We start from the raw sequence: 24207 nt of genomic DNA on the forward strand, positions 1-24207 counted from the left end.
TCAGAAAATGAACACCTTCTGGCTTTTGCTGGCGGCTACTCGCATGATAACGTGGCAACACGATCGCAAACTGACGTATTGCCGCGTGAGAACCCGAGGAGCCGCCAGAAACAGCCAGGTGGTGCTCGTTTTCGGCAGGCGACTTCTACATGAAGGCTAAATCGGTCATTAGTAAAATATTATAGCGATCTAGACTGTTGTTTTAACCCAGTTGTATTACCAGATCACTGTTACTCCTCTGGCCCATGTTGTTCAAATTTATGGGGAGTTAACAGAGATATTTGCCATGTATGAACGAGCATTACCCTGTTGCACGAGAGGTAAGCACGAGGACGCAGGATGTCCGTATGTGTTCCCACAGTCGCTACCATCCGTGACCTAAACTCATACCCAATGCTCCCTCCCCGCGCCTCCCCTCCCCCTCGACACACACACACACACACACACACACACACACACACACACACACACGCATACCATTATGAAGAAATAACGTTAGGACACTGAGCCGGCAGATGTCGCCGAACGGTTCTAGGCACTTCAATCTGGAACCGCGCGACCGCTACGGTCGCAGGTTCGAATCCTGCCTCGGGCATGGATGTGTGTGATGTCCTTAGTTCGGTTAGGGGGCTGATGACCTCAGATGTTAAGTCCAATAGTGCTCAGAGCCATTTGAACCATTTTTGAAGACATTGAAGAAATGGGACTTCTCCTCAGGTCGCTACCAAACAAGCCGATACTCATCCGAGGTAGTAGAGAAACGCGATTCATGGCTGAACATGCTATTCCTCAGCAGTCTGTGCTTCCGTGTACAGCATCACCCCAAATGCAGCCGTTTGTGTTGTGTTTTTCGCGGCAGCCCAAGCGTGGAACAGTAATTCACAAGTCCGTCTGCTGCTACTCTCCGACCAATGGTGTGCGATGATACGGAATGTTACGGGGAATTGTCCTCAAAAGGCAGGTGATGATATAAAGGGCTTATGATCTGCCTGATACACAATACGGCGACCATAATTTGTAGCGGTCAGACGTGTTCAACCGGAACATTGACGATGAGTGTGTCTGCCCTCTTGTTCCCATGCAGACCAAAACATGAGGCCACCGTTACATCCGGATGCCCGCTCGTCTGCATATTGTCCTAATCGATGAGCCGGCCAAATGGTCGCCAACGGCGAGGCGGCTTTCAGACTGTAACTTGCTGATAATCCTGTCTCACACAAACTACACCACTGGCCATTAAAATTGCTACACCAAGAAGAAATGCAGATGATAAACTGGTATTCATTGGACAAATATATTATACTAGAACTGACATGTGATTACATTTTCACGCAATTTGGGTGCATAGATCCCGAGAAATCAGTACCCAGAACAACCACCTCTGGCCGTAATATCGGCCTTGATACGCTTGGGCATTGAGTCAAACAGAGCATGGATGGCGTGTACAGGTACAGCTGCCCATGTAGCTTCAACACGATACAACAGTTCATCAAGAGTGACTGGCGTATTGTGACGAGCCAGTTGCTCGGCCACCATTGACCAGACGTTTTCAGTTGGTGAGAGATCTCGAGAATGAGCTGGCCAGGGCAGCAGTCGAACATTTTCTGTATCCAGAAAGGTCCGTACAGGACCTGCAACATGCAGTCGTGCATTATCCTGCTGAAATGTAGGGTTTTGCAGGGATCGAATGAAGGGTAGAGCCACGGGTCGTAACACATCTGAAATGTAACGTCCACTGTTCAAAGTGCTGTAAATGCGAACAAGAGGTGACCGAGACGTGTAAACAATAGCACCCCATACCATCACGCCGGGTGATACGCCAGTATGGCGATGACTAATACACACTTCCAATGTGCGTTCATCGCGATGTCGCCCAACACGGATGCGACCATCATGATGCTGTAAACAGAACCTGGATTCATCCGATAAAATGACGTTTTGCCATTCGTGCACTCAGGTTCGTCGTTGAGTACACCATCGCAGGCGCTCCTGTCTGTGATGCAGCGTCAAGGGTAACCGCAGCCATGGTCTCCAAGCTGATAGTCCATAATGCTGCAAACGTCGTCGAACTGTTGGTGCAGATGCTTGTTGTCTTGCAAACGTTCCCATCTGTTGATTCAGGGATCGAGACATGGCTGCACAATCCGTTACAACCATGCGGATAAGATGCTTGTCATCTCGACTGCTAGTGATACGAGGCCGTTGGGATCCAGCACGGCGTTCCGTATTACCATCCTGAACCCACCGATTCCATATTCTGTTAACAGTCATTGGATCTCGACCAACGCGAGCAGCAATGTCGCGATACGATAAACCGCAATCGCGATAGGCTACAATCGGACCTTTTGCAAAGTCGGAAACGTGATGGTACGCATTTCTCCTCCTTACACGAGGCATCACAACAACGTTTCACCAGGCAACGCCGGTGAACTGCTGTTTGCGTATGAGAAATCGGTTGGAAACTTTCCTCATGTCAGCACGTTGTAGGTGTCGCCACCGGCGCCAAACTTGTGTGAATGCTCTGAAAAGCTAATCATTTGCATATCACAGGATGTTCTTCCTGTCATCTTCGTGGTGTAGCAGTTTTAATGGCACGAATGCTCAGCAATTCACAATCAAGTGCCTGGCAGAGAGTTCATCTAACGACCTTTAAGCTACTTCTCTACCGTTCCACTCTCGAACAGTGCGCGGGAAAAACAAACTCTTAAATCTTTCCTTGCGAGCTCTGATTTCTCTTACTTTATTATGATGATCATTTCTCCCTACGTAGGTGGGCGCCAACAAAATATTTTCACACTCTGAGGGGAAAGTTGGTGATTGAAATTTAATGAGAAAGTTCCTGCTGCAGCAAAAAAGGCCTTTGTTTCAGTGACTGCCTTCCCTGTTCGTGTCTGATTTCCGTGACACTCCCTCTCTTGTTTCTCAGTAATACAAAACAAGCAGCCCTTCTTTGAACCTTATCAATGTCGTCTGTGAATACTATCCGATGCTGATCCCACTCCGCACAACAGAACTCCGGAAGAGGGCGGAGAAGCATAGTGTAAGCAGTCCCTTTAGCACGCTTTTACCTTTTCTAAGTGTTCTGCCGATGATTCGCAGTCTTTGTTTTGCTTTCACCACAACATCTATTTGATCGTTCCAATTTAAGTTATTCGTAATTGTAATCCCTAATTATTTAGTTGAGTTTCCAGCCTTTAGATTTATGTGATTTATTGCGTAACTGAAGTGTAACGGTTTCTTTGTAGTTGTCATGAGGATGACTTCACACTTTCATAATTTAGAGCCAATTTCCACTCTTTGTACAATACAGATATCTTGTTTGAATCATTTTGCAATTAGTTTTGATCATCTGATGACTTTACATGACGGTAAATGACAGCATCGTCTGCAAACAATCTAAGAGGGCTGCTCAGATTGTCTCCTACATCGTTTACGTTGATCAGGAACTTCGTGGGAATAAAGAAAGACCCAGCTGTGTTTCACAAGAACGATATTTTCAGAATCCGTGTTGGCTATCTGTCAATAGATCATTTTCTTCGGATGTGATTCATAATGTTAGAGCTCAGCATATGCTCCAAAGTCCTACTGTTAATCGACGTTAGTGATATCAGACTGTAATTCAACGAATTACTCCTACTTTATTTCTTGGTTATTGCTGTGATTTGTGCGACTCTCAAGTCTTTGGGTACGGATCTCCCTAGGAGCTAGCGGTTGTATATGACTGCTAAGTATGGAGATATTGTGTCAGCACACTCTGGAAGGAAGCTGACTGCTATACAATCTGGCCGGAAGCCTTGCTTTTCTTAAGTGTTTTAAGCTGCTTCGCTGCACAGCGGATATCTACTTTTAAGCTATTCATGTTGACGTTTGTTCTACATTCGAATTCTAGAATATTTACTTCGTTTTGTTTTGTGAAGGAATTTCCACACAGTAAGCTTAGGGACTGGTGACCTTAGCAGTTAAGTCCCATAAGATTTCACACATTTCCACACAGGTCCAGCCTAGGGGGCCAATAGCTCCTGAATACGATCCTGCTGGTGCATTTATTTCTGAAGATACCGTTTGTCCAGCGACCACTTCGTAGAGATCGCGGTCCCTCTCCTACCTGTTTGCTGCACTTGCTCGTATCTGCTCACTCTGCTGAGAGGGGTGGTTCAGCGCAGAGGCAAGCCCTACATTACCTAGCTAGTACCGGCTGGTTATAATTAATGTGCAGCTAGTCACAGAGGTACAGTGTGCGCTGCAATTATCGTATGGCAGCGAAGCTCGGTAGATATTCTAATGCGTTAATGCGGTACCGATTTAAGCTGAAAAAATAATTGGTCAAACTTCGGCCACCAGATGCAAATCTGGTATTGTGAATGCAAGAAACACGTACAGAAATGTTTCCATATGTAATGGATTAGGAAGGGGATGTGGGCAGAAAAGATCAAACAAGTGAGAAACGCATAATATTGATTTTTTATTATGTGCCGCTTACACAATTCGTTCGCTATGAGCACTGGAGATGTCGACGAGATGCTGTACAGCACCAGATTTGTACCTGGTGGCTAAAACTGGAACTAATTTTTTCCAGCGTAAATTGATTCCAAATTAACGCATTAGCATATCTACAACGCTTCGCTGCCATAGTATGACGAGCGTTTGGAAAGTCCGCGCAAAGTCCGAGAGATGGCACCACCGGCACGTATCGAGATCACCTGTAGTTAGTAGCATCTTTGGAAAGAACGCACACCAAGTTTGAGCCACATTGGTCTATTTCTTTGTGTCTGGCATTCGTGTGAATCAAGGAAGTCGAATGATTGTCAAAATATGGACGAAAAAGAATTTCTTGTGGTGATGAAATATTACTTTATAAAAGGCAAAACGCCTCAGGAGACTAAAGAGAAGCTTGATAAATATTACGGTAACTCTGCACTTTTGATTATAACAGTTTAAAAGTGGTTTCAAAATTTTCGTAGTGGCCACATGGGCACAAGTGATGCTGAACGTTCTGGAGGTTACGACTCCAGAAATCATTGATAAAATCCATGATATGGTGATGGATGACAGAAGAGTTAAGATCGTGAGATTGCTAGTGCTGTGGGTACCTCAAATGAACGGGTACATAATATTTTGCATAAACATTTGTACATGAGAAAGCTATCCACAAAATGGGTTCCGCGATTGCTCACGCTTGACCAAAAACGGAATCGTGTGAAGTGTTGCAAGGATTATTTGCAGCTGTTCAGGAAGAATCTGCAGGACTTTAACCGTCGTTTCGTCACTGTGGATGAAACATGGGTACATTTGTGGTGTGCGTACTGTAAGACCTTCGGTACACACACCATCAGATTATTTGACTTGTCGCTCTAACGAAGTAGGCGAGTGTCAGCAATATGTCTCTTGGTCTTATCGTGGCGTGTTTATCTTCTGCCATTAGGTTAGACGATAGAAATGCCACTTGCACACTTAGAGTAGCAGATTGACGGCGACCAATTTTAAACAGAACTTGATTAATTTCCACACACATTTATTAAAATAATAAAAAGCATAAACATTACGTAACTTTATTCTGGATGCTGTTTACAATTGACAATCTGAAGTTCCTTTGGTCTTGGTAAGTTAATCTTATTCTCACATATCTCTGATACTTGACAAAGTGTCTATTCATTTATCTTCATAGCTATGTACAGGAATATGGTAATCTTATTAGGCGCAGACTGAAACTTGACTATAGACTGGTACAGACGGATGCAGACTGGCTTACCAGAGGTCTGTACACACATTATAATACCTCGCGTGTTCAGGTATCACTGCGCAAGTGTGATCCGCGAGGTGAAAAGGTTCTACGTTATCAGCAATCTCATTGGCTGCGTTACATATTAATATGCGGATCGGCGGAAGCAGAATTTGGTCCGTCTCTAAGGCAGAGCCGTAGTGCGGATACGGGCGAGAGCTGCGCCTGCGCTGTTGTGCTCAGCGGGGCGCGCTCTAGTGGGAAAGTTGTGTACACGCTGACTACGCGGAGCTATGTACACAACAACATTGCTGTACTCCTGAGACCAAACAACGATCTAAACATTGGGTTATCAAGGGAGAATCTGGACCAAAAAAGGCGAACACCATTCCTTCAGCTGGAAAGGTTATGGCGACTGTCTTTTGGGATTCACAAGGGATAATCCTCATCGACTATCTGGAAAAGGGTAAAACTATTACAGGGGCATATTATTCATCGTTATTGGACCGTTTGAAAACCGAGCTGCAAGAAAAACGCCGGCGATTGGATCGCAAAAAAGTCCTTTTCCATCACGACAATGCAGCAGCACACACCTCAGTAGTTGTGGTCGCAAAATTAATGGTAATAGGATTCCAACTCGTTTCACATCCCCCCCTATTCTCTAGACTTGTCTGCTTAGGACTACTCTTTGTTCACCAATTTGAAGAAACGACTGGCGGGACAAAGATTTTATTCAAACGATGAGGTGATTGCAGCAACTAATAGCTATTTTGCAGACTTGGACAATTCCTATTATTCGGAAGGGATCAACAAATTGGAACAGCGTTGTATGAAGTGTATAAGTCTAGAAGGAGACTATGTCGAAAAGTAAAAAAAGGTTTACCCAAAACACGTAATCAGTTTTTATTTTTGCACGGACTTTTCAAACGGCCCTCGTATAATTTCAGCCCACATTAGACCTTCCTGACAAGGGAACCTCCCCATCGCACCCCCCTCAGATTTAGTTATAAGTTGGCACAGTGAATAATCCTTGAAAAACGAACACAGATCAATCGAAGAAACAGGAAGAAGTTGTGTGGGACTATGAAAAAATAAGCAAAATATACAAACTGAGTAGTCCACGCGCAAGATAGGCTACGTTTAGGATAAAGTGAGCTCAGATGCGCCGTGGTCCTGTAGTTAGCGTGAGCAGCTACGGAGCGAAAGGTCCTTGGTTCAAGCCTTCCCTCGAGTGAATATTTTAATTTTTTATTTTCAGACAATTATCAGAGTTCAGGCACCCACACATAATCAACTTCGCTCTCCAAAATTCCAGGACATGTTCAGATTTGCTTGGACATAAACAGGATTTGACGGTCTACACACAGAAAAATTTGAAAACGTTAAAAACTTATGTTTTGACAGAGCACAGAGAAAAATGTGCGACTGTGAAACTGTTGCATTCATTTGTTGCAGTTTATGTGACACACTCTTATGTTTTCATCACTTTTTTGGGAGTGATTATCACATTCACAAGAAAACCAAATCGGGCAAGGTAGAAGAATCTTTTTACCCATTCGCCAAGTGTGCAAATTAGGTGGGTCGACAACATATTCCTATCATGTGACGCACATGCCGTCACCAGTGTCGTATAGAATATATCAGACGTGTTTTCCTGTGGAGGAATCGGTTGACCTAAGATCTTGCGATCAAATGTTTTCGGTTCCATTGGAGAGGCATGTCCTTTCGTCTACTAATAGAGGGGTTTTGCGGTGCGGTAGCAAAACACATACACTGAACTTATTACAGTGAACAGAGACGTCAATGAACGAACGGAAAGATCATTGTTGTTGTTGTGGTCTTCAGTCCTGAGACTGGTTTGATGCAGCTCTCCATGCTACTCTATCCTGTGCAAGCTTTTTCATCTCCCAGTACCTACTGCAACCTACATCCTTCTGAATCTGCTTAGTGTATTCATCTCTTGGTCTCCCTCTACGATTTTTACCCTCCACGCTGCCCTCCAATACTAAATTGATGATCCCTTGATGCTTCAGAACATGTCCTACCAACCGATCCCTTCTTCTGGTCAAGTTGTGCCACAAACTTCTCTTCTCCCCAATCCTATTCAATATTTCCTCATTAGTTTCAGAAATGACTTTCTGACACTTAAATCAATACTGGATGTTAACAACTTTTCTCTTCTTCACAAGCACTTTCCTTGCCATTGCCAGCCTACATTTTATATCCTCTCTACTTCGACCATCATCAGTTATTTTGCTCCCCAAATAGCAAAACTCCTTTACTACTTTAAGTGCCTCATTTCCTAATCTAATTCCCTCAGCATCACCCGACTTAATTAGACTGCATTCCATTATCCTTGTATTGCTTTTGTTGATGTTCATCTTATATCCTCCTTTCAAGACACTGTCCATTCCATTCAACTGCTCTTCCAAGTCCTTTGCCGTCTCTGACAGAATTACAATGTCATCAGCGAACCTCAAAGTTTTTATTTCTTCTCCATGAATTTTAATACCTACTCAGAATTTTTCTTTTGTTTCCTTTACTGCTTGCTCAATATACAGATTGAACAACATCGGGGAGAGGCTACAACCCTGTCTTACTCCCTTCCCAACCACTGCTTCCCTTTCATGTCCCTCGACTCTTATAACTGCCATCTGGTTTCTGTACAAATTGTAAATAGCCTTTCGCTCCCTGTATTTTACCCCTGCCACCTACAGAATATGAAAGAGAGTATTCCAATCAACATTGTCAAAAGCTTTCTCTAAGTCTACCAATGCTAGAAACGTAGGTTTGCCTTTCCTTAATCTTTCATCTAAGATAAGTCGTAAGGTCAGTATTGCCTCACGTGTTCCAACATTTCTACGGAATCCAAACTGATCTTCCCCGAGGTTGGCTTCTACTAGTTTTTCCACTCGTCTGTAAAGAATTCGTGTTAGTATTTTGCAGCTGTGACTTATTAAACTGATAGTTCGGTAATTTTCACATCTGTCAACACCTGCTTTCTTTGGGATTGGAATTATTATATTCTTCTTGAAGTCTGAGAGTATTTCGCCTGTTTCATACATCTTGCTCACCAGATGGTAGAGTTTTGTCGGGACTGGCTCTCCCAAGGCCGTCAGTAGTTCCAATGGAATGTTGTCTACTCCCGGGGCCTTGTTTCGACTCAGGTCTTTCAGTGCTCTGTCAAACTCTCCACGCAGTGTCATATCTCCCATTTCATCTTCATCTACATCTTCTTCCATTTCCATAATATTGTCCTCAAGTACACCGCCCTTGTATAGATCCTCTATATACTCCTTCCACCTTTCTGCTTTCCCTTCTTTGCTTAGAACTGGGTTTCCATCTGAGCTCTTGATATTCATGCAAGTCGTTCTCTTATCTCCAAAGGTCTCTTTAATTTTCCTGTAGGCAGTATCTATCTTACCCCTAGTGAGATAGGCCTCTACATCCTTACATTTGTCCTCTAGCCATCCCTGCTTAGCCATTTTGCACTTCCTGTCGATCTCATTTTTGAGACGTTTGTATTCCTTTTTGCCTGCTTCATTTACTGCATTTTTATATTTTCTCCTTTCATCAATTAAATTCGATATTTCTTCTGTTACCCAAGGATTTCTACTAGCCCTCGTCAGATAGATTATATAATGGTAAGACAGAGATTTAGGAACCAGGTTTTAAATTGTAAGACATTTCCAGGGGCAGATGTGGACTCTGACCACAATCTATTGGTTATGACCTGTAGATTAAAACTGAAGAAACTGCAAAAAGGTGGGAATTTAAGGAGATGGGACGTGGATAAACTGAAAGAACCAGAGATTGTACAGAGTTTCAGGGAGAGCATAAGGGAACAATTGACAGGAATGGGGGAAAGAAATACAGTAGAAGCAGAATGGGTAGCTTTGAGGGACGAAGTAGCGAAGGGAGCAGAGGATCAAGTAGGAAAGATCATAACTTTGCGAAAAAAAGAAAAGAAAGTAAACTTACGCTCGAGGGAAGACTTGAACCAAGGACCTCTCCCTCCGCAGCCTCTCACACTAACCACGGAACCACAGCGCTCTTGCGTCGATAATATCCTTGATGTTGCCTATGTTGCCCATGGACTACTCAGTTTGTATATTTTGCTTATTTTTTTCATAGTTCCACACAACTTCTCCTGTTTTGTCGATTCATCTGTGTTCAGTTTTCCAAGGCCTATCCACTGTGCCAAATTATAACTAAATCTGAGGGGGTTGCGATGGGGAGGTTCCCTTGTGAGTAGCTGCAATTTAATTACCGTATAAGCACCCAGTACTAATCGCGACCGTGCAGTGGCTGAGCGCCGAAATGCCAACACTGCACTGGCACTGTCGCCCTGTAACTGGTGCGCCGAAGGTACCGGACCCAGCTGGCAGACGTGTGACGTACACACCTCGTCGTGGACCTCCTGCGGCGACAGCAGCAGCTGGCCGTGCGGCGCGATGAGCACCTCGGCCAGCGGCCGCCTATTGGCCGGCTCCCGGTCGCCGCCGGGGTGCTGCCTCTTGTAGGCGATGCCGCGCGCCACCAGCCGGTGGATCTGGCCCTCGCGCTCCCGCAGCCAGCGCGCGCCCAGCGCAGTCGACACCATGCAGACCACCTGCAGCCACGGCCGGAACACTATGCGCTGCAACACCGAAGGCACAGATCAGCGCCTTCAAAACAATTAATTCTTGCACAGGATTCATTAATACAGAGATCAGTTAAAACAGCATTTTATTGTCTTCCTGTCATCTTCTGCCAAACGTCTCCATTCAGGGCGCCGACCATGAACACGTCACGATCCTCCATCATTTCGTTCATACAATCGTTATAACAATATCGCGATCTGCGGCGTTTTCGTCTGCCAGATGGTTTTCGTATGTTACATGGCTGTTTTTCCCAAAACTGTCCCGTAATCTGTTTACTAATCCAATATGCAGATGTAATTAGTAAATCAATTCACTAACGCTGTATGGAAAATGATAGCAATTATCACAAACGCCAGTGACAACAATTTTAATTAGGTCTATCGCTTTTCCTTTTGGTATGTGAAGTAGTCTTGTAATGTGCTGCCTGGGGCTTTAAGCTGTCGATCTAAAGGTGAGCGACACTAGGGCAATCACAAGGTTCGTAAAAATGTTTCTGCTGAAATCCAAAGTCTCAGCCAGGTAAATGCAGGGAAGAGCACTCCGCCAACCAAACACTGCAGGCGAGATTAGCGAGGGTAGCACAACTCATTACAAAGCTTCATTGTGCATAAAGCGGAAATAATCCACTTTGCAAATAAGATCTGAATGATAGGAAAAAAACATGAAGCTCCTAGTGTGGGATCTACCCATTAGGCGCAGAGGAGATCAGCTAGAATTTTTGTTCATAATTTAATAAAGAGATCCCCGATTGGCTCATAGTAATTATTTTGGTAGAGGGGGAGAGTCCCCATGTGTGTATTTGTGGACATCATCTCACTGGCCATAACTAGAAATTTGTTACGTAGTTGAGATTTTCTGATTGTCTGCCTTCCACCCACGTCAACGGAGAAACATGCTTCATTGCCTACCATGGCAAAATTCTTAAGAGTAGGGAGTTTGTTAGCATGTTTATTAAAACATCATTGGTCAGAACTTCGAAGTCTGACAGAATCTGACAGAACGAGCTAAGTTTTCTAAAGGAGACTAAGAATGCACTTTCCTTAGGGTGTCATGGAGGGGCCTTGCTTGTAAAGTAAGTGTAGCATCATAGGGTGTGGTGTCCATCTTAGAGCTGCAGAGTGAGATGTCTCCTACTTGGAGCGGAACTCAGATGCCAGGACTGAACTTAGAATTCTCAGCCATTACTGCAGCCATCTTCTGCTCTCTTACATCATTAGACAGGGTGTATACGCGGAGAAGGAAAAAAAATCCCGGATTTTTCCCGGATTTCCCGGTTAAAAATACACTTTCTCCCGGATGAAAACACACTTTTTCCGTGTTATTAAGTGACAGTATATTTTCCCTCGGAACTGTGAAACTTATCAATCCCTTGAATGGTTATGTTTTTATACACGACCGTAGAATTTCCCGGCGCTTTAGAAAACGAAACTCGGGGAAGAAAACTCCATTTGGAAAAATTTTTGATGTGCACCAAAATGTACGCTGCATATTTTCGTATTACGAAAGTATAAATTCGAATTCCACCAAACACCGCATGCACTACTGTAACCGAGATTGCGATGCGCTTTTGTAAGCCATCATGTCACATGATCCCGCCATCCGATGACAGTGGATATTCAGACCACAGAACACGTGATGTAGTCAGCTAATAGCAACATCCCTGTTAAGTAGCGCGGGTACACAAACAGGAAAAGTTAATGAAACTTCCTGGCAGATTAAAACTGTATGCCGGACCGAGACTCGAATTCGGGACCTTTGCCTTTCGCGGGCAAGTGCTCTACCAACTGAGCTACCCAAGCACGACTCACGCCCCGTCCTCACAGCTTTACTTCCGCCAGTACCTCGTCTCCTACCTTCCAAACTTCACAGAAGCTCTCCTGCGAACCTTGCAGAAATAGCACACCTGAAAGAAAGGATATTGCGGAGACATGGCTTAGCCACAGCCTGGGGGATGTTTCCAGAATGCGATTTTCACTCTGCAGCGGAGTGTGCGCTGATTTGAAACTTCCTGGCAGATTAAAACTGCCCGCGAAAGGCAAAGGTCCCGAGCTCGTGTCTCGGTCCGACACACAGTTTTAATCTGCCAGGAAGTTTCAAATCAGCGCACACTCCGCTGCAGAGTGAAAATGTCATTCAGGAAAGTTAATGTTTTAAATTAATATACGTAGTGTTGCCACAAGAAAAGCTAAGCTTTCACATATAATATTGGCCTAAGCTTTCACATATAATGTTGATACTTTTTGCGCGAGTTACACTTTAAGATATATCACACAAATGTGCCAGTAGAAATTGTAGGCGAGTCCAGTGACTTGTCCTCACAGTTTTCCACAAATAAATTAGCTACCGCAGAGGAGAGAGAGCTTCCTGTAGCACTACATGAATTTGCGCGTAGTAACGACGAATGTCTGATCTTCGGGGCTTGAAATACTTCTAAATGGCTCGTCATCAAACGCTCTGTGATTTAAGAAATTCATCGTACATTCTCGCACATAGTTCAGCCTGCGTAAAAGGAAATTTACTTTGAAAGTAACGCGTTTCAAACCACCATTCGCAATATTTTCCCGCGACCTGTTAGAAATAGGTTCGCTTCAGTAGTCGTCAGAGTGCGCCAGGTAACAGGCGCCACAGCGCTTTGGCAGCTGCTATGACGCAGGAAGTCCATATGTTCGTACGTGTAAAACATTAAAAGATCTTATATTATGTCATAAAAGAAAAAAGATATCAGAGGATACTCCAAGAGCACGGCACATTTAAAGTGCGCACTTAAAGCGCACATTCGTATGTCCAGATTACAAATGAAGTAAGCCTCGACCTGATATTAAGATTTTCAGTGTGGGTTTCGGGATGTAAATTTTCTTGGAGTACCAGTACTGTATTAACTCATTTTTTATTCTTTATTATGGCATAATGCCATACGTGCTAGAAGGTGAAAATATGCACTCGAAATGCAGCGAGCAGTTGAAATTAGCCGTTAGTGTGGAACTAACATTGACTGTCTCAGCGTAAAAGACTAATAAAAACCAAATTTCTTTAGCAAACCGACAAAAATAACTTCATTGTTCAACAAGGCGATTAATGCATGGCTGTCAGAAAAGTGGAAATAAAATAAAATCTGAAACTAATAACGTATATTAGCCTTCTGTAATAATGTGAATGTATTTCAATTCACTTTATAGCTCCCGGCTACAGAAATTCATTTTGTTGTCATTTGACGTGAGAGCAGTAAAGGAAGAGGAAACAGCAAACTCACGAAATATACACACTTACCCACTATAACTCATCTTGCTCTGCGCATCAGCCACGGATTTACGATATTTCCGAACCGGGACTATACTAAGAAGATAGTGGCGCCTCCCCCCACTCTCTCTCTCTCTCCTCTCTCTCTCTCTCTCTCTCTCTCTCTCTCTCTCTCTCTCTCTCTCTCTCTAGCGTTTGAGATACGACGTCAACAATTAAAAAAAATCGAATTTTCAAAAAATATGTTTATCCTTCTGAAGAGAGTGATACAACCTATTAGCTAATAATTTGCTATTTTGTGTGGCATGAAATTAAATATAGGATACATAAAACCAGTAAAGACAAGAGACAAGCAATACAGTACACATTTCTTCAGTCCTTAGCTTCTAGCATTGTTTGCTCTCTAATCTTGCTACAGCTTTACATGGCGTGCTTTCCTTTCTGCGACAGAATGTATTACATCATCAAAGTTCGTCAAACGTTTTGCTACATGAAAAATCGAAATATCGTTGCCTAATACTGCGTAAGCTGTTAATACAAATAGTACCCAAGACTGGTGTGGGTCCTCGATCTGATTACGTCGCCCTAGACCGCACGGCTACCCCGTGCGGCTTATGATTCATTCAGAAATCAACTTACAGAACGTGTTCAAAAAACAACAGGGATGTGCATCAAAATCATATGAGTAATCGATAGACCAACGTGCCCTGGATGCTAGGCGCTTTGCGAAACAAGGTTTTTTCTCCTCAAGAATATGAATTTGCCCCCCCCCCTTCCCCCCTCATAGATCCAGGCTCGCTGCGCATGCGTAAATCTGGCAGTTTGGGCGCGGTAGTAAAATTTTTTCCCGGCTGGGCAGCTGCTTGCTGCGACTGCTTACACAGCCAACAGCCACATTTCTTTAGCCAGAAACGGGAGAAGGTACTACTCATATGCCACTCAACTGCGCATGCGCATGAGCCCGCTCGTAACTGCTAAAACGAATCTGTAAACAGTTCTGACGTCACGTTCATCGGAGGCAATTTGTTGTTATGAAGCATTGCATAGTCTTCCTAAAGCCTTTGACACATTTTGCAGTTGGCAAACGCTTGTGTGAGCACTGTGTTTTGTTGTTGTATATGGCACATTTCCTTTGCAATTTATGTTTTATTTTCTTTTTTTTCTCGTTCACGTTTTATTGTTGCAGTATTATTCTGCAGTAGCGGGTTACAGTAATATCCTTTGTTAGAGTATAGATTCTTACCAGTCAAAATTACAAAAATTTAACTGAAAACTAAAACAACGAAAAATTCTCTGGTTTTTCCCGGTTTTCTCCCGGGTGATAAAATTCCCAGGTTTTTCCCGGATCTCCCGGTTGTCCCGGGTCGTATACACCCTGTTAGAGTGGTAAGCGTGGACCATATTTGCGTCCACAGAGATGTGGCCAGCACGAAGCCATTTATCTTCCATAATGTTTTCGTTTTTCTGATATAATTTTCACTACCACCTAGCTACACTGTGTAATATCCACGCATATATTTTATTCAGAAAAATATTTACGACATCATTGTGTGTGGATTCTGAATGAACATTCTCGTGATATTAATAAAAAGGACTTCATCGTTACTAAAATAATAACGATGTAATTCTCAACGATGTAATTTAATATTCTGTAAAAACCTGCATCTCAGATAATACCTATAGAATAAGATAATGAAAATCTCCATCTTTTGTTATCTATGATTCTTCTAGAATAATGCTTCATCTTGTTCGAGCTGTTGTACTGATTGGATGTTGTGGCGACGTCATTTATCCACTGCGCCAAAAACAGCGGGTGAAAGCTGCAGCTGATAGATATTTATCTTTGCCGTAGTCGGCTTGGTTACGAGTTGTTTATTCTTGTTAGTTTTTGATCTGTGCTTGGAAAATAAAATATTTTCTCATCTCATGAAAAAGCTGTTACTTCATAAAATATAAAGGCTCCCATTGTGGTGACCCCGAAAAATCGTAGCAGAAGCATAAAGAAAATATATATACCGACGAGAATAGTGAATTCAGAGACAAAAGCATGGGGCAGTGGAATCAAGATTGAAGACTACAGTCTGTTCGACCAAGGATCGCGGTCCACGCCCTTTGATTCGCCACAAAACGGAACGACAGATGTTAACGCAAAAGATGGGAGTACAGCAGTTGTCACACCATTCGGTTTGTTTGAGTACAATTTTATGCCATTTGGCCTCAGACACGCTGCCCAAACATGGCAAAGATTCATGCATGAGGTGCTTCGAGAATTACCATTCGTATTTTGTTATATGGACGACATTTTAGTATTCTCTGGTTCTGTATATCAGCATGTCGAACATCTGCGGCAGCTTTTCCGCCGTCTGAGAGTATGGCATAATTATTAACGAAACAAAGTGCACGTTTGGAAAACGCGAGGTTAAGTTCCTGGGATGTTTGGTTTCAGCAGCAGGCCTGTCACCTTTGCCTGAGCGGGTTGAAGCAGTAAAACAGATGCCCCTTCCCACAACTTACAAAGGACTTCGCAGATTTTTAGGCATGCTCGACTATTACAGACGTCACTTACCTAAGTTAGCTGCCGCCCAAGAGCCACTCACAACGTTACTTGCAGGTAAAAATACAACAGGAAATCGTAAAATTCCATGGAGTCCAGATGCTGAAGCAGCTTTCCATGACTTAAAGAAATGTCTTTCTCGGTCAACACTACTGGGACATCCAAGATTGAGCGCTCCTTTAGCGCTCATGGTTGATGCGAGTCAAACAGCAGTGGGTGCAGCTCTACAGCAAGAAGTTGATGGCAGATGGCAGCCGCTCGCATTTTTCTCTAAAACCTGACTCGACAGCAGAAAAAATGGAGCGCTATTGACCGTGAGTTGCTTGCTATTTACTTAGCCATAAAGCATTTTCGCACGTCTGTCGAAGGGAGGCACTTTGCAATTTTTACCGATCACAAGCCGTTAGTAGCTAAATTTCAACGAGACACAGAGCTCAATTCACCACGTCAGTGCAGGCAAGTCGAGTACATTGCACAGTTCACAACTGACGTGCGTCACATTTCAGGAAAAGACAACCTGGTCGCAGATTGCCTGTCTAGGAATTGTGCCAGTTTAAATTCAGTTCGTTGGACCGAGTTAGCGAGCGTCTAAACAACAAGAAGATCCTTTCTTGCGCCGTCTAACAGAGGAACAGAGAACTGCGCTGCAGCTCAGACGTGTGTCTGTCCCAAATGTTCCAGACGGAATTTGGTATGATGTAGCAAAAGGAAAGGAGCGACCTTAGATACCAGAACAATATCGTCGCGAGATTTATAGTGCACTACATAACCTATCACATCCAGGAGTACGAGCTACAGCCAAGTTAGTTTCCTCCAAACTAGTGTGGCCTGGAATACAAAAATATTGTCGTACATGGGCGCGTGCATGCCTAACATGCCACCGTAATAAAATCAGCAGACATGTCTTTGCACCTATTGCTGACTTCCCGACGCCATCTGCAAGATTTTCACATATACATGTGGACATTGTGGGCCCGCTATCATGCTCTTCAGAACAACGCTATTTGCTCACAGTCATTGATCGTTTTACCAGGTGGCCAGAAGTAGTTGTAATACAAGACATTTCTGCGGAGTCGGTTGCAAAAGCACTGTTGCATTCATGGTTCTCCAGGTTTGGCGTTCCGCAAAACATAACAACAGATCGCGGAAGGCAGATTGAAAGCCAACTTTTCAATGAACTTTTACTACTGTGCGGGTGCAACCACCTACGCACCACAAGCTATCATCCATCTAGTAATGGAATGGTGGAACGACTACACCGCACGCTCAAAGCTGCATTAATGTGTAGTTCCAATTCATGGCCTGAAGCACTACCGCTGGTCCTACTCGGATTGAGAACGGCCGTGAAGGAGGACTTACAATGCTCTTCCGCAGAATTGGTTTATGGCGAGCAATTGAGGGTTCCTGGAGAACTTACCGTTCCAGCATCTACACACCCGTTCGCCCCTGAGCTATGCACGCAATTCACGAGACAACTCAGCGTTAGAATGAGAACCATCAAACCCACTAACCCTGTCAGACATGGAGACCGGAGAGTGTTTGTACATAAATACCTGCAAGCAACGTCCCACGTGTGGCTTAGGGATGATACGGTGCGCCCGCCGCTTGTTTCGCCTTACTCTGGACCATACAGGGTAATCACAAGAGGAAGCCACAGCTTCAAAATCGATAAGGATGGTAAAGAAGAGACAGTCTCAATTGAGCGGCTTAAACCTGCTTACACCGAAGAGGGTACACTCCTTCCTCGGTCTGCACAATCACCCTCCAACGTGGAGGCCAAAGAAACAGCAGATAGTCTCGCCGAGCCCTCGGTTTCAGAAGAGGACAACGAAGCAGCAAGTGCAGAACAGGAGCAGCCATTGCCTGCACCAGATGTTTTCACGAGAGCTGGTGGAAAAATCAAGTGCAAGTTTCCCCACATACCTGGTGCACCCGGTTTCAAAAGGAGGGGGGCTGATGTGGCGACGTCATTTATCCACTGCGCCAAAAACAGCGGGTGAAAGCTGCAGCTGATATTTATCTTTGCCGTAGTCGGCTTGGTTACGAGTTGTTTATTCTTGTTAGTTTTTTATCTGTGCTTGGAAAATAAAATGTTTTCTCATCTCATGAAAAAGTTGTTACTTCATAAAATATAAAGGCTCCCATAATGTGATTGATGTCTCGTATCACAGAGGTCTGTAAACAACTGTATTATGTTGTTAATTAATAATTGAAAAATAGAGTTTCTGTGTTATTGAAATCAACCCTTTTGTTTGAACTTTTATTTCCTTATGTTTCTCGTCCTAAATGAATGTTAAGTTTTCTTATCAGATACAATGGAGCGCATCCATTAGCGCTATTGATCTACGGTGCGATTTATTGGTAAATGCTGAATAATAAGTGATTAACATTGAGAATTGCTTTTAAATGTTAATGCGCATACTAAAGCTGCAGAAAAGATTTAATAAACAGTTATTTGTTAGTAGTGAAACAATGCCTGAAGGGGATTCGATAAGTGTGTTATGTTAGCCATCTTAGTGAAATATTGCAGTGGCAGTTTAAAATTGAATTTTTAAACAGACATAAATCTTGATGGTCATTATTGCGATTATAATTGTGTATTGGTGGCCCAGAACCAACTCAGAGGTAATAAAGTCCACTAAGATTGTGAATAATCTTTAACTATAGGGCAAACAGCATTTTACGTGATAAAAATTGTTCTTTGCTGATGTAAGAAGCTTGGTTATTTCGTAATATTTTTAACACGAAACAATAAATTAGTGTTGTGTGCGTGTGTGGTATTATGTGTCAATACTGTTAATTTTGCTTAAAGAAAAGTGTCGCCACCTCGAATAAGAGCAGTGGTAAATTGGATAGACGATCTGCAACTAGTAATGACACTATTATGCAACAGCACTGAAGATTGCTAAAAATCCTTACTGTTGTACAATTGAGATTACTTAACATGCATTTATTTTGTTTGCTGGTTGTATAATATCACATCTGTGCAAGAACTTAGTGCCATTTACACTGCTTGACAGACAACATTGCTACACGTTCCCAGGTGGAGATTTCTTTAGCAAAATAACGATCATTAGCCGGGAGAAGCAGTGATTTAATAGAACCTCATGTTACGCTAATAATAAATAACTAGTTTTGTTGTACTCCTGCTCAAAATTGTACAACACCACAATCTACCACAGCACGCCACAACTGACTACGCATTTAGGCGGAGAACAGGTGTCCGTACTTTTCTGGGACTTTTCTGCATCTCGTAATGTATTCTGCAATCCATGTCACATTAGTGAACACTGTTTTATATCGCTTCTATCATGTGCAGAGTTGTTTTCAATTTCTGGTTCAAATGGCTCTGAGCACTATGGGACTTAACTCCTTAGGTCATCAGTCCCCTAGAACTTAGAACTACTTAAACCTAACTAACCTACGGACATCACACACACCCATGCCCGAGGCAGGATTCGAACCTGCGACCGCAGCGGTCGCGCGGTTCCAGACTGTAGCGCCTAGAACCGCTCGGCCACTCCGGCCGGCTTCAATTTCTGGTTCCCTCGATACTTGATTATATTCTTGATTCAGTAGACATGACATTTTTGATGTTTTGTAGCAAAAAAAAAAAAAAAAAAAAAAAAAGAGAGATTGTAGTGATCCATTGTTTCTTTTCGTAGTTTGATGGATCTCGTTATCCATTTGTCTGTGGGAGGTGCGGTGCCCATATTTTCAGGCTTAACTGTATCTCCCCAGGTAATTTAATTAGACAAGCCGCTATCAGTTGTGCAACCTTGTCTTCTTTTAATTCGCATTATCTTATGTGGAATTATCTACCACTGTAGGTCACTGTAGATACGAGGGTTGGAACTTTAATAGTGGCAACTATTTATTTACAGATAGTACAAAATAGATACGTGTTTCAAAGTGTTACTGACCATCAAAGTAGTCAACAGCATTGTGTATAACCCGTTGCCAGCGATGTGGAAGTCGTAGGATACCCTTAGCAGCGCCAGTTGTGTTGACAGTTCGAGCGGCGCGGTCTATTGCCCGACGAATTTGTAGTAGTTCTGAAGCGAATGCCGTGAAGTGTTTCCTTCAGTTGAGAAAACGAGTTGAACTTTGCGAGGGCTTACGTCATGGGAGTGCAGTAGGTGGTATAGCACTTAGCAGCCCCATCACTCAAACAAATCAGGAACAGTTTGCACTGTACGAGCTTGAGCATTGGTCATGTCCTACAGAAAATGTCATCACTTCTGTCTCTATGCTGTTCATTTTTGGAACAACCTACGACCAGCTCTTCAAGTGACTCATTTTTGCTACACTCGTCGATGGTCGTATCCACAAACGCCGTCATCGGGGTGAACTGCGGTCGAAACGTGCAGCGCACCACAGACGCAGCAGGTTGGTGGGAGCGGTATTATACAGTGGGACACATGATCCTGCTCTTGCACGAGATCTGTGGTAGTAATTGAAGACACGCCGCCAACTGCGAACCACCTGCATGCCTTCATGCTTGATGAATTCCCTGACGGCGATGTCATATTTCAGCAGTGAAATTGTCCGAGTCTCGGAGCTAGGAAGAGCATTTTAGTGAAGTCACGTTGACGACTCGGCGACCAAATTCGCCTGATGTAAATCCTGTGGAACCCATCTGTGCCACTATCGGGCGCTAACAACCGTGTACGCAAATCAGCGGCCCGCTTTTTTAAGTGAACCATATAACCTGTGCGTAGACATCTAATGCCACATTCCTCCACAAACCTACGAACAAACTGTCGGATCCCTGATACTCAGAAGCAGTGACTTATTTCGGTCCAAAGATGGACAAACAAGTTGTTAAGCAGGTGGTCATTGTGTTTTGGCCCAACAGTGCATGAACTTCACACATACTTATTAGACTTGCGTCGTCGCTCAAATGTAGCGCTGAAATATAAATTAGCGCAGCTGTGTGCAATTAGAGGCTCTCCATTTTTTATGCTTTTTGTCCAAAGATCTGGACCTCTTGCTGTATTATTTGTGTGCCCGTAATATGTCAAATTTATTACAGTATATTCAAATCCCGTGTCACTTATTTTGAAATCTGTCATTTTGACGTTAATGTGACGAGGTAAAGGAGAAACTGCAGTGTGGGCTTCCTCAGTGGAACAGTTTTGGGCGTTTAGTATTCTGGCCTTCTTTATGCCATCCTTCGTTTCGATACCATTATGATAAGGGAGTGTGTGTACAGACGGTTCTGATCCATTTACTTATTTAACGTAGGACCAAAACATAGCATTTTCTGTCAAGTCGGTTGACAGAATTTTAATTTCTAATTTGTTCGACGCTACAAGTACGTCTCTCCTTACGCTAATATTGCTTCGTTTGGTTTTTGTTTGCCTGTGTGATTCTGGCTACGTTTAAATTTACAGTGAAGCTTTCTTTGCTCTTGTAGCAGCTTTCAAATACGGCTCTCCAACCACGGCCGGTCTTTCTCAACCGCAACCACTTCGCTCGGACCATACCGGTGCAAAGCGTATTGGACATTACTGTTCAAATTTGTCCGTTTATGCTAACATATCCAGTGATGGAAATGAAATTTTCACGTTAACCACTCGGGTAACCTGAAATCTGCTTCTGGTAGCGCCCTTTAACGCTCTCTTGAGCTGCGTGAGTTCTATGTGAAAGGAAGTCCTTTCCCTTACTCCCCCTCAACTCCTCAACCTAGTGCTTCGGAACCGATTGCCTTACTCCCGAACTGTTAGGCTTGCAATGACAAGATCTTAATCATTTAACCGATTGGGTTCTGAGGGTGATCCACATTACACTCAAAATAAAAATATAGGCCTCATCTTTTCTATATATAAAAGGCAATGTCCTGACTGACTAACTAACTGACTGACACATCATCACCCAGCCCAAACCTCTGAGGTTAAAAACTTGAAATCTGGAGATGATGTGGATATTATAATGTAGGCATCGTTTTAGAAGGGATTTTTCGGAATTCCAACCCTAAGGGGGTGAAATAGCACATGAAAGATTTTTTTTGAAAGTATATAGTTATTAAGGGAATTTTGAAGCTAGAAGTAGGCAAAACTGATATTTGATATCTCAGTCAGGAAATAAAAAATACATGTTTCAGCATTTTTGCAAATTCAACCACTAAGGGGGTAAAATAGTGGGTGAAAGTGTTTTTTGAAAATAATAATTACTAAAGAAGTTGAAAGGGTCCTGTAGCCACCTTTCATTAGTCCGGTAGCCCATTTTCACTAGCATTTCTCTTTCTTTTCCTTGTTTCTCTTTTCTCATAATTATCATAGTGGCGTGATTGAATGAAAGTGGTTGTGTGTCACGTTGCTAGACGGTGGCGTAGTCTGCTGCAGAAAGTCTGCGATAGTCGTACAGATTCAGCAGCAGTTGTACAGAATAGCCAACTCTCATAGTGGTGAAGTAGGCAAAGAGGTTTGCGCTACTTGTGAGAAATCCACCTGCGTTAGGTTGGTGGCGGAAATGGCATCTTTGGGTTTTCCGGGCCACGCGGAGCGTGGAAGAGGCTGGAGAAGCGGGAGGCAGTCTGCCGCCGGTACGGGAAGCGTCCACAGCTGTGCTCCAGTCGAAGAAGGGTGAGTTAGACTGACCGCGTGGCGCGCTGTTACTTGGCGAGGGGAGAGCTGTTAGCTTTTGGTCTCGCTTTTCATATCTGGAACATTGCTTTGCCTTGTCGCAGCAAGGAATGCAAAACTTTGGCAGATTTTTCTTTTAGCAGATTTCTGTAGCAGACTTGGATCCGCCGGAAGAGCGCCACACAAAGGTGTCGATAAGAAGTGAGCACTCGCTTCTGTATGAATTACTGTTTGCCTTCAGCTGTGCCTGCATAATCTTTCACCTTTCTAAATATTTAGAGCTCTGCCTTCTCGTAAATTTTTCTTGCTTTGTGTGTCTTTTGTCCTTGGGGAGCCAACCACGTGGTAGAACATTATGGTTGTTGGGCTACCGGCATCACTAACTGTCCGATCGCATGTTTGTTTTAGATAATGTTAACATGATTGTGTGATGTGATATTGTTGGAATTTGGGCACTATACCTAGAAATTGTGTCTCCACAAACCACGTGTTATCAGGAATCGTGTACATGCCTCACATCCTTATCTTAGGAATAAATGATTTTATCTACAATTTTCTCTTGTGTTCAGAGATTACGTTTTTGCACCTAAGCCACTCACCTCGTAGCTTTCCCGTTAGCACATCCAATGCGTTTCCTTATGCACAGGTCCAGTGATTAGTCTCCCCTTGTATTTTACAACAAATGCTTTAGATTAAGTCTTATTTTCAGGTGTGTTGCTGGGAGCTGATCTTCTGCACAGTGTTCTTGCATGTGCTATTTTATTTTAAATGTTTGATTGTCGTTAACAGGGCACGGGGAACACTATTAATTACATCGTATACCCTATGAGCGACATCACAACGTATGCATTTTTGTGAGTTTTTGGTCTGTGATGTAATTAATTTATTTTCCGACTCGACCAAATCTTTGATTAGTTGTATGGTTAGAGTCGGTGGCGACCCTAATCTTCTCACGTTAATTTCATAAGCAATAAGTATTTCCATTCCCAGTAATAACATAATAACCCGTAGTAACAGGTTAGTTACACATGGCTTACCCTGCTCACGGATTTCGGTAAACCAGATATCTTCTGATGCGCAGTGAGGATTAGTTATTTTCGGTTAGATGTGCTAATTGGTATATTGTCTTTCTGCAAGGCAGAATTTATTTGAACTTAGGAAATAGGTGTGCATTTTCTTCCACGTTTTATTTTGTTTATGTATTACTGTATAGACATTGTGAATTAGTATTCCATTGTGTTACAAGTGTGGGTTGATTCTTGTCCTGTGTCGCGTTCTGAGAAGCCATTCCCGAGTATTTTCGGATTCACCGGGGGCAATTGATGGATTTCTGTACCGCTTTACGGTGCGCGAGCATCTTCCTTTCTTTGTTAAGCCCTACCCCACCCCACTGGTGCACAAGAGCAGCGTGGAAGCCGAAATAAGTAGGATGCTGGAGCAGGGTATAATAAAGCGAGCTAGGAGTTC

General features: G+C 43.3%; 1 protein-coding gene across 1 annotated transcript in view; it reads right to left on the bottom strand.

Moving 5' to 3' along the window:
- Positions 1 to 24207, bottom strand: part of LOC126474221 (cytochrome P450 4g15-like) — an 83770-nt gene that overhangs the window by 19393 nt on the left and 40170 nt on the right. Inside the window, exon 4 of the mRNA XM_050101685.1 lies at positions 9990 to 10358. Within this exon, the coding sequence (XP_049957642.1) occupies positions 9990 to 10358 (369 nt within the window). The remainder of the gene's footprint in view (positions 1 to 9989; positions 10359 to 24207) is intronic.

The sequence above is a fragment of the Schistocerca serialis genome, chromosome 4 (genome assembly GCF_023864345.2).
Source record: "Schistocerca serialis cubense isolate TAMUIC-IGC-003099 chromosome 4, iqSchSeri2.2, whole genome shotgun sequence".
Classification (NCBI taxonomy): domain Eukaryota; kingdom Metazoa; phylum Arthropoda; class Insecta; order Orthoptera; family Acrididae; genus Schistocerca; species Schistocerca serialis.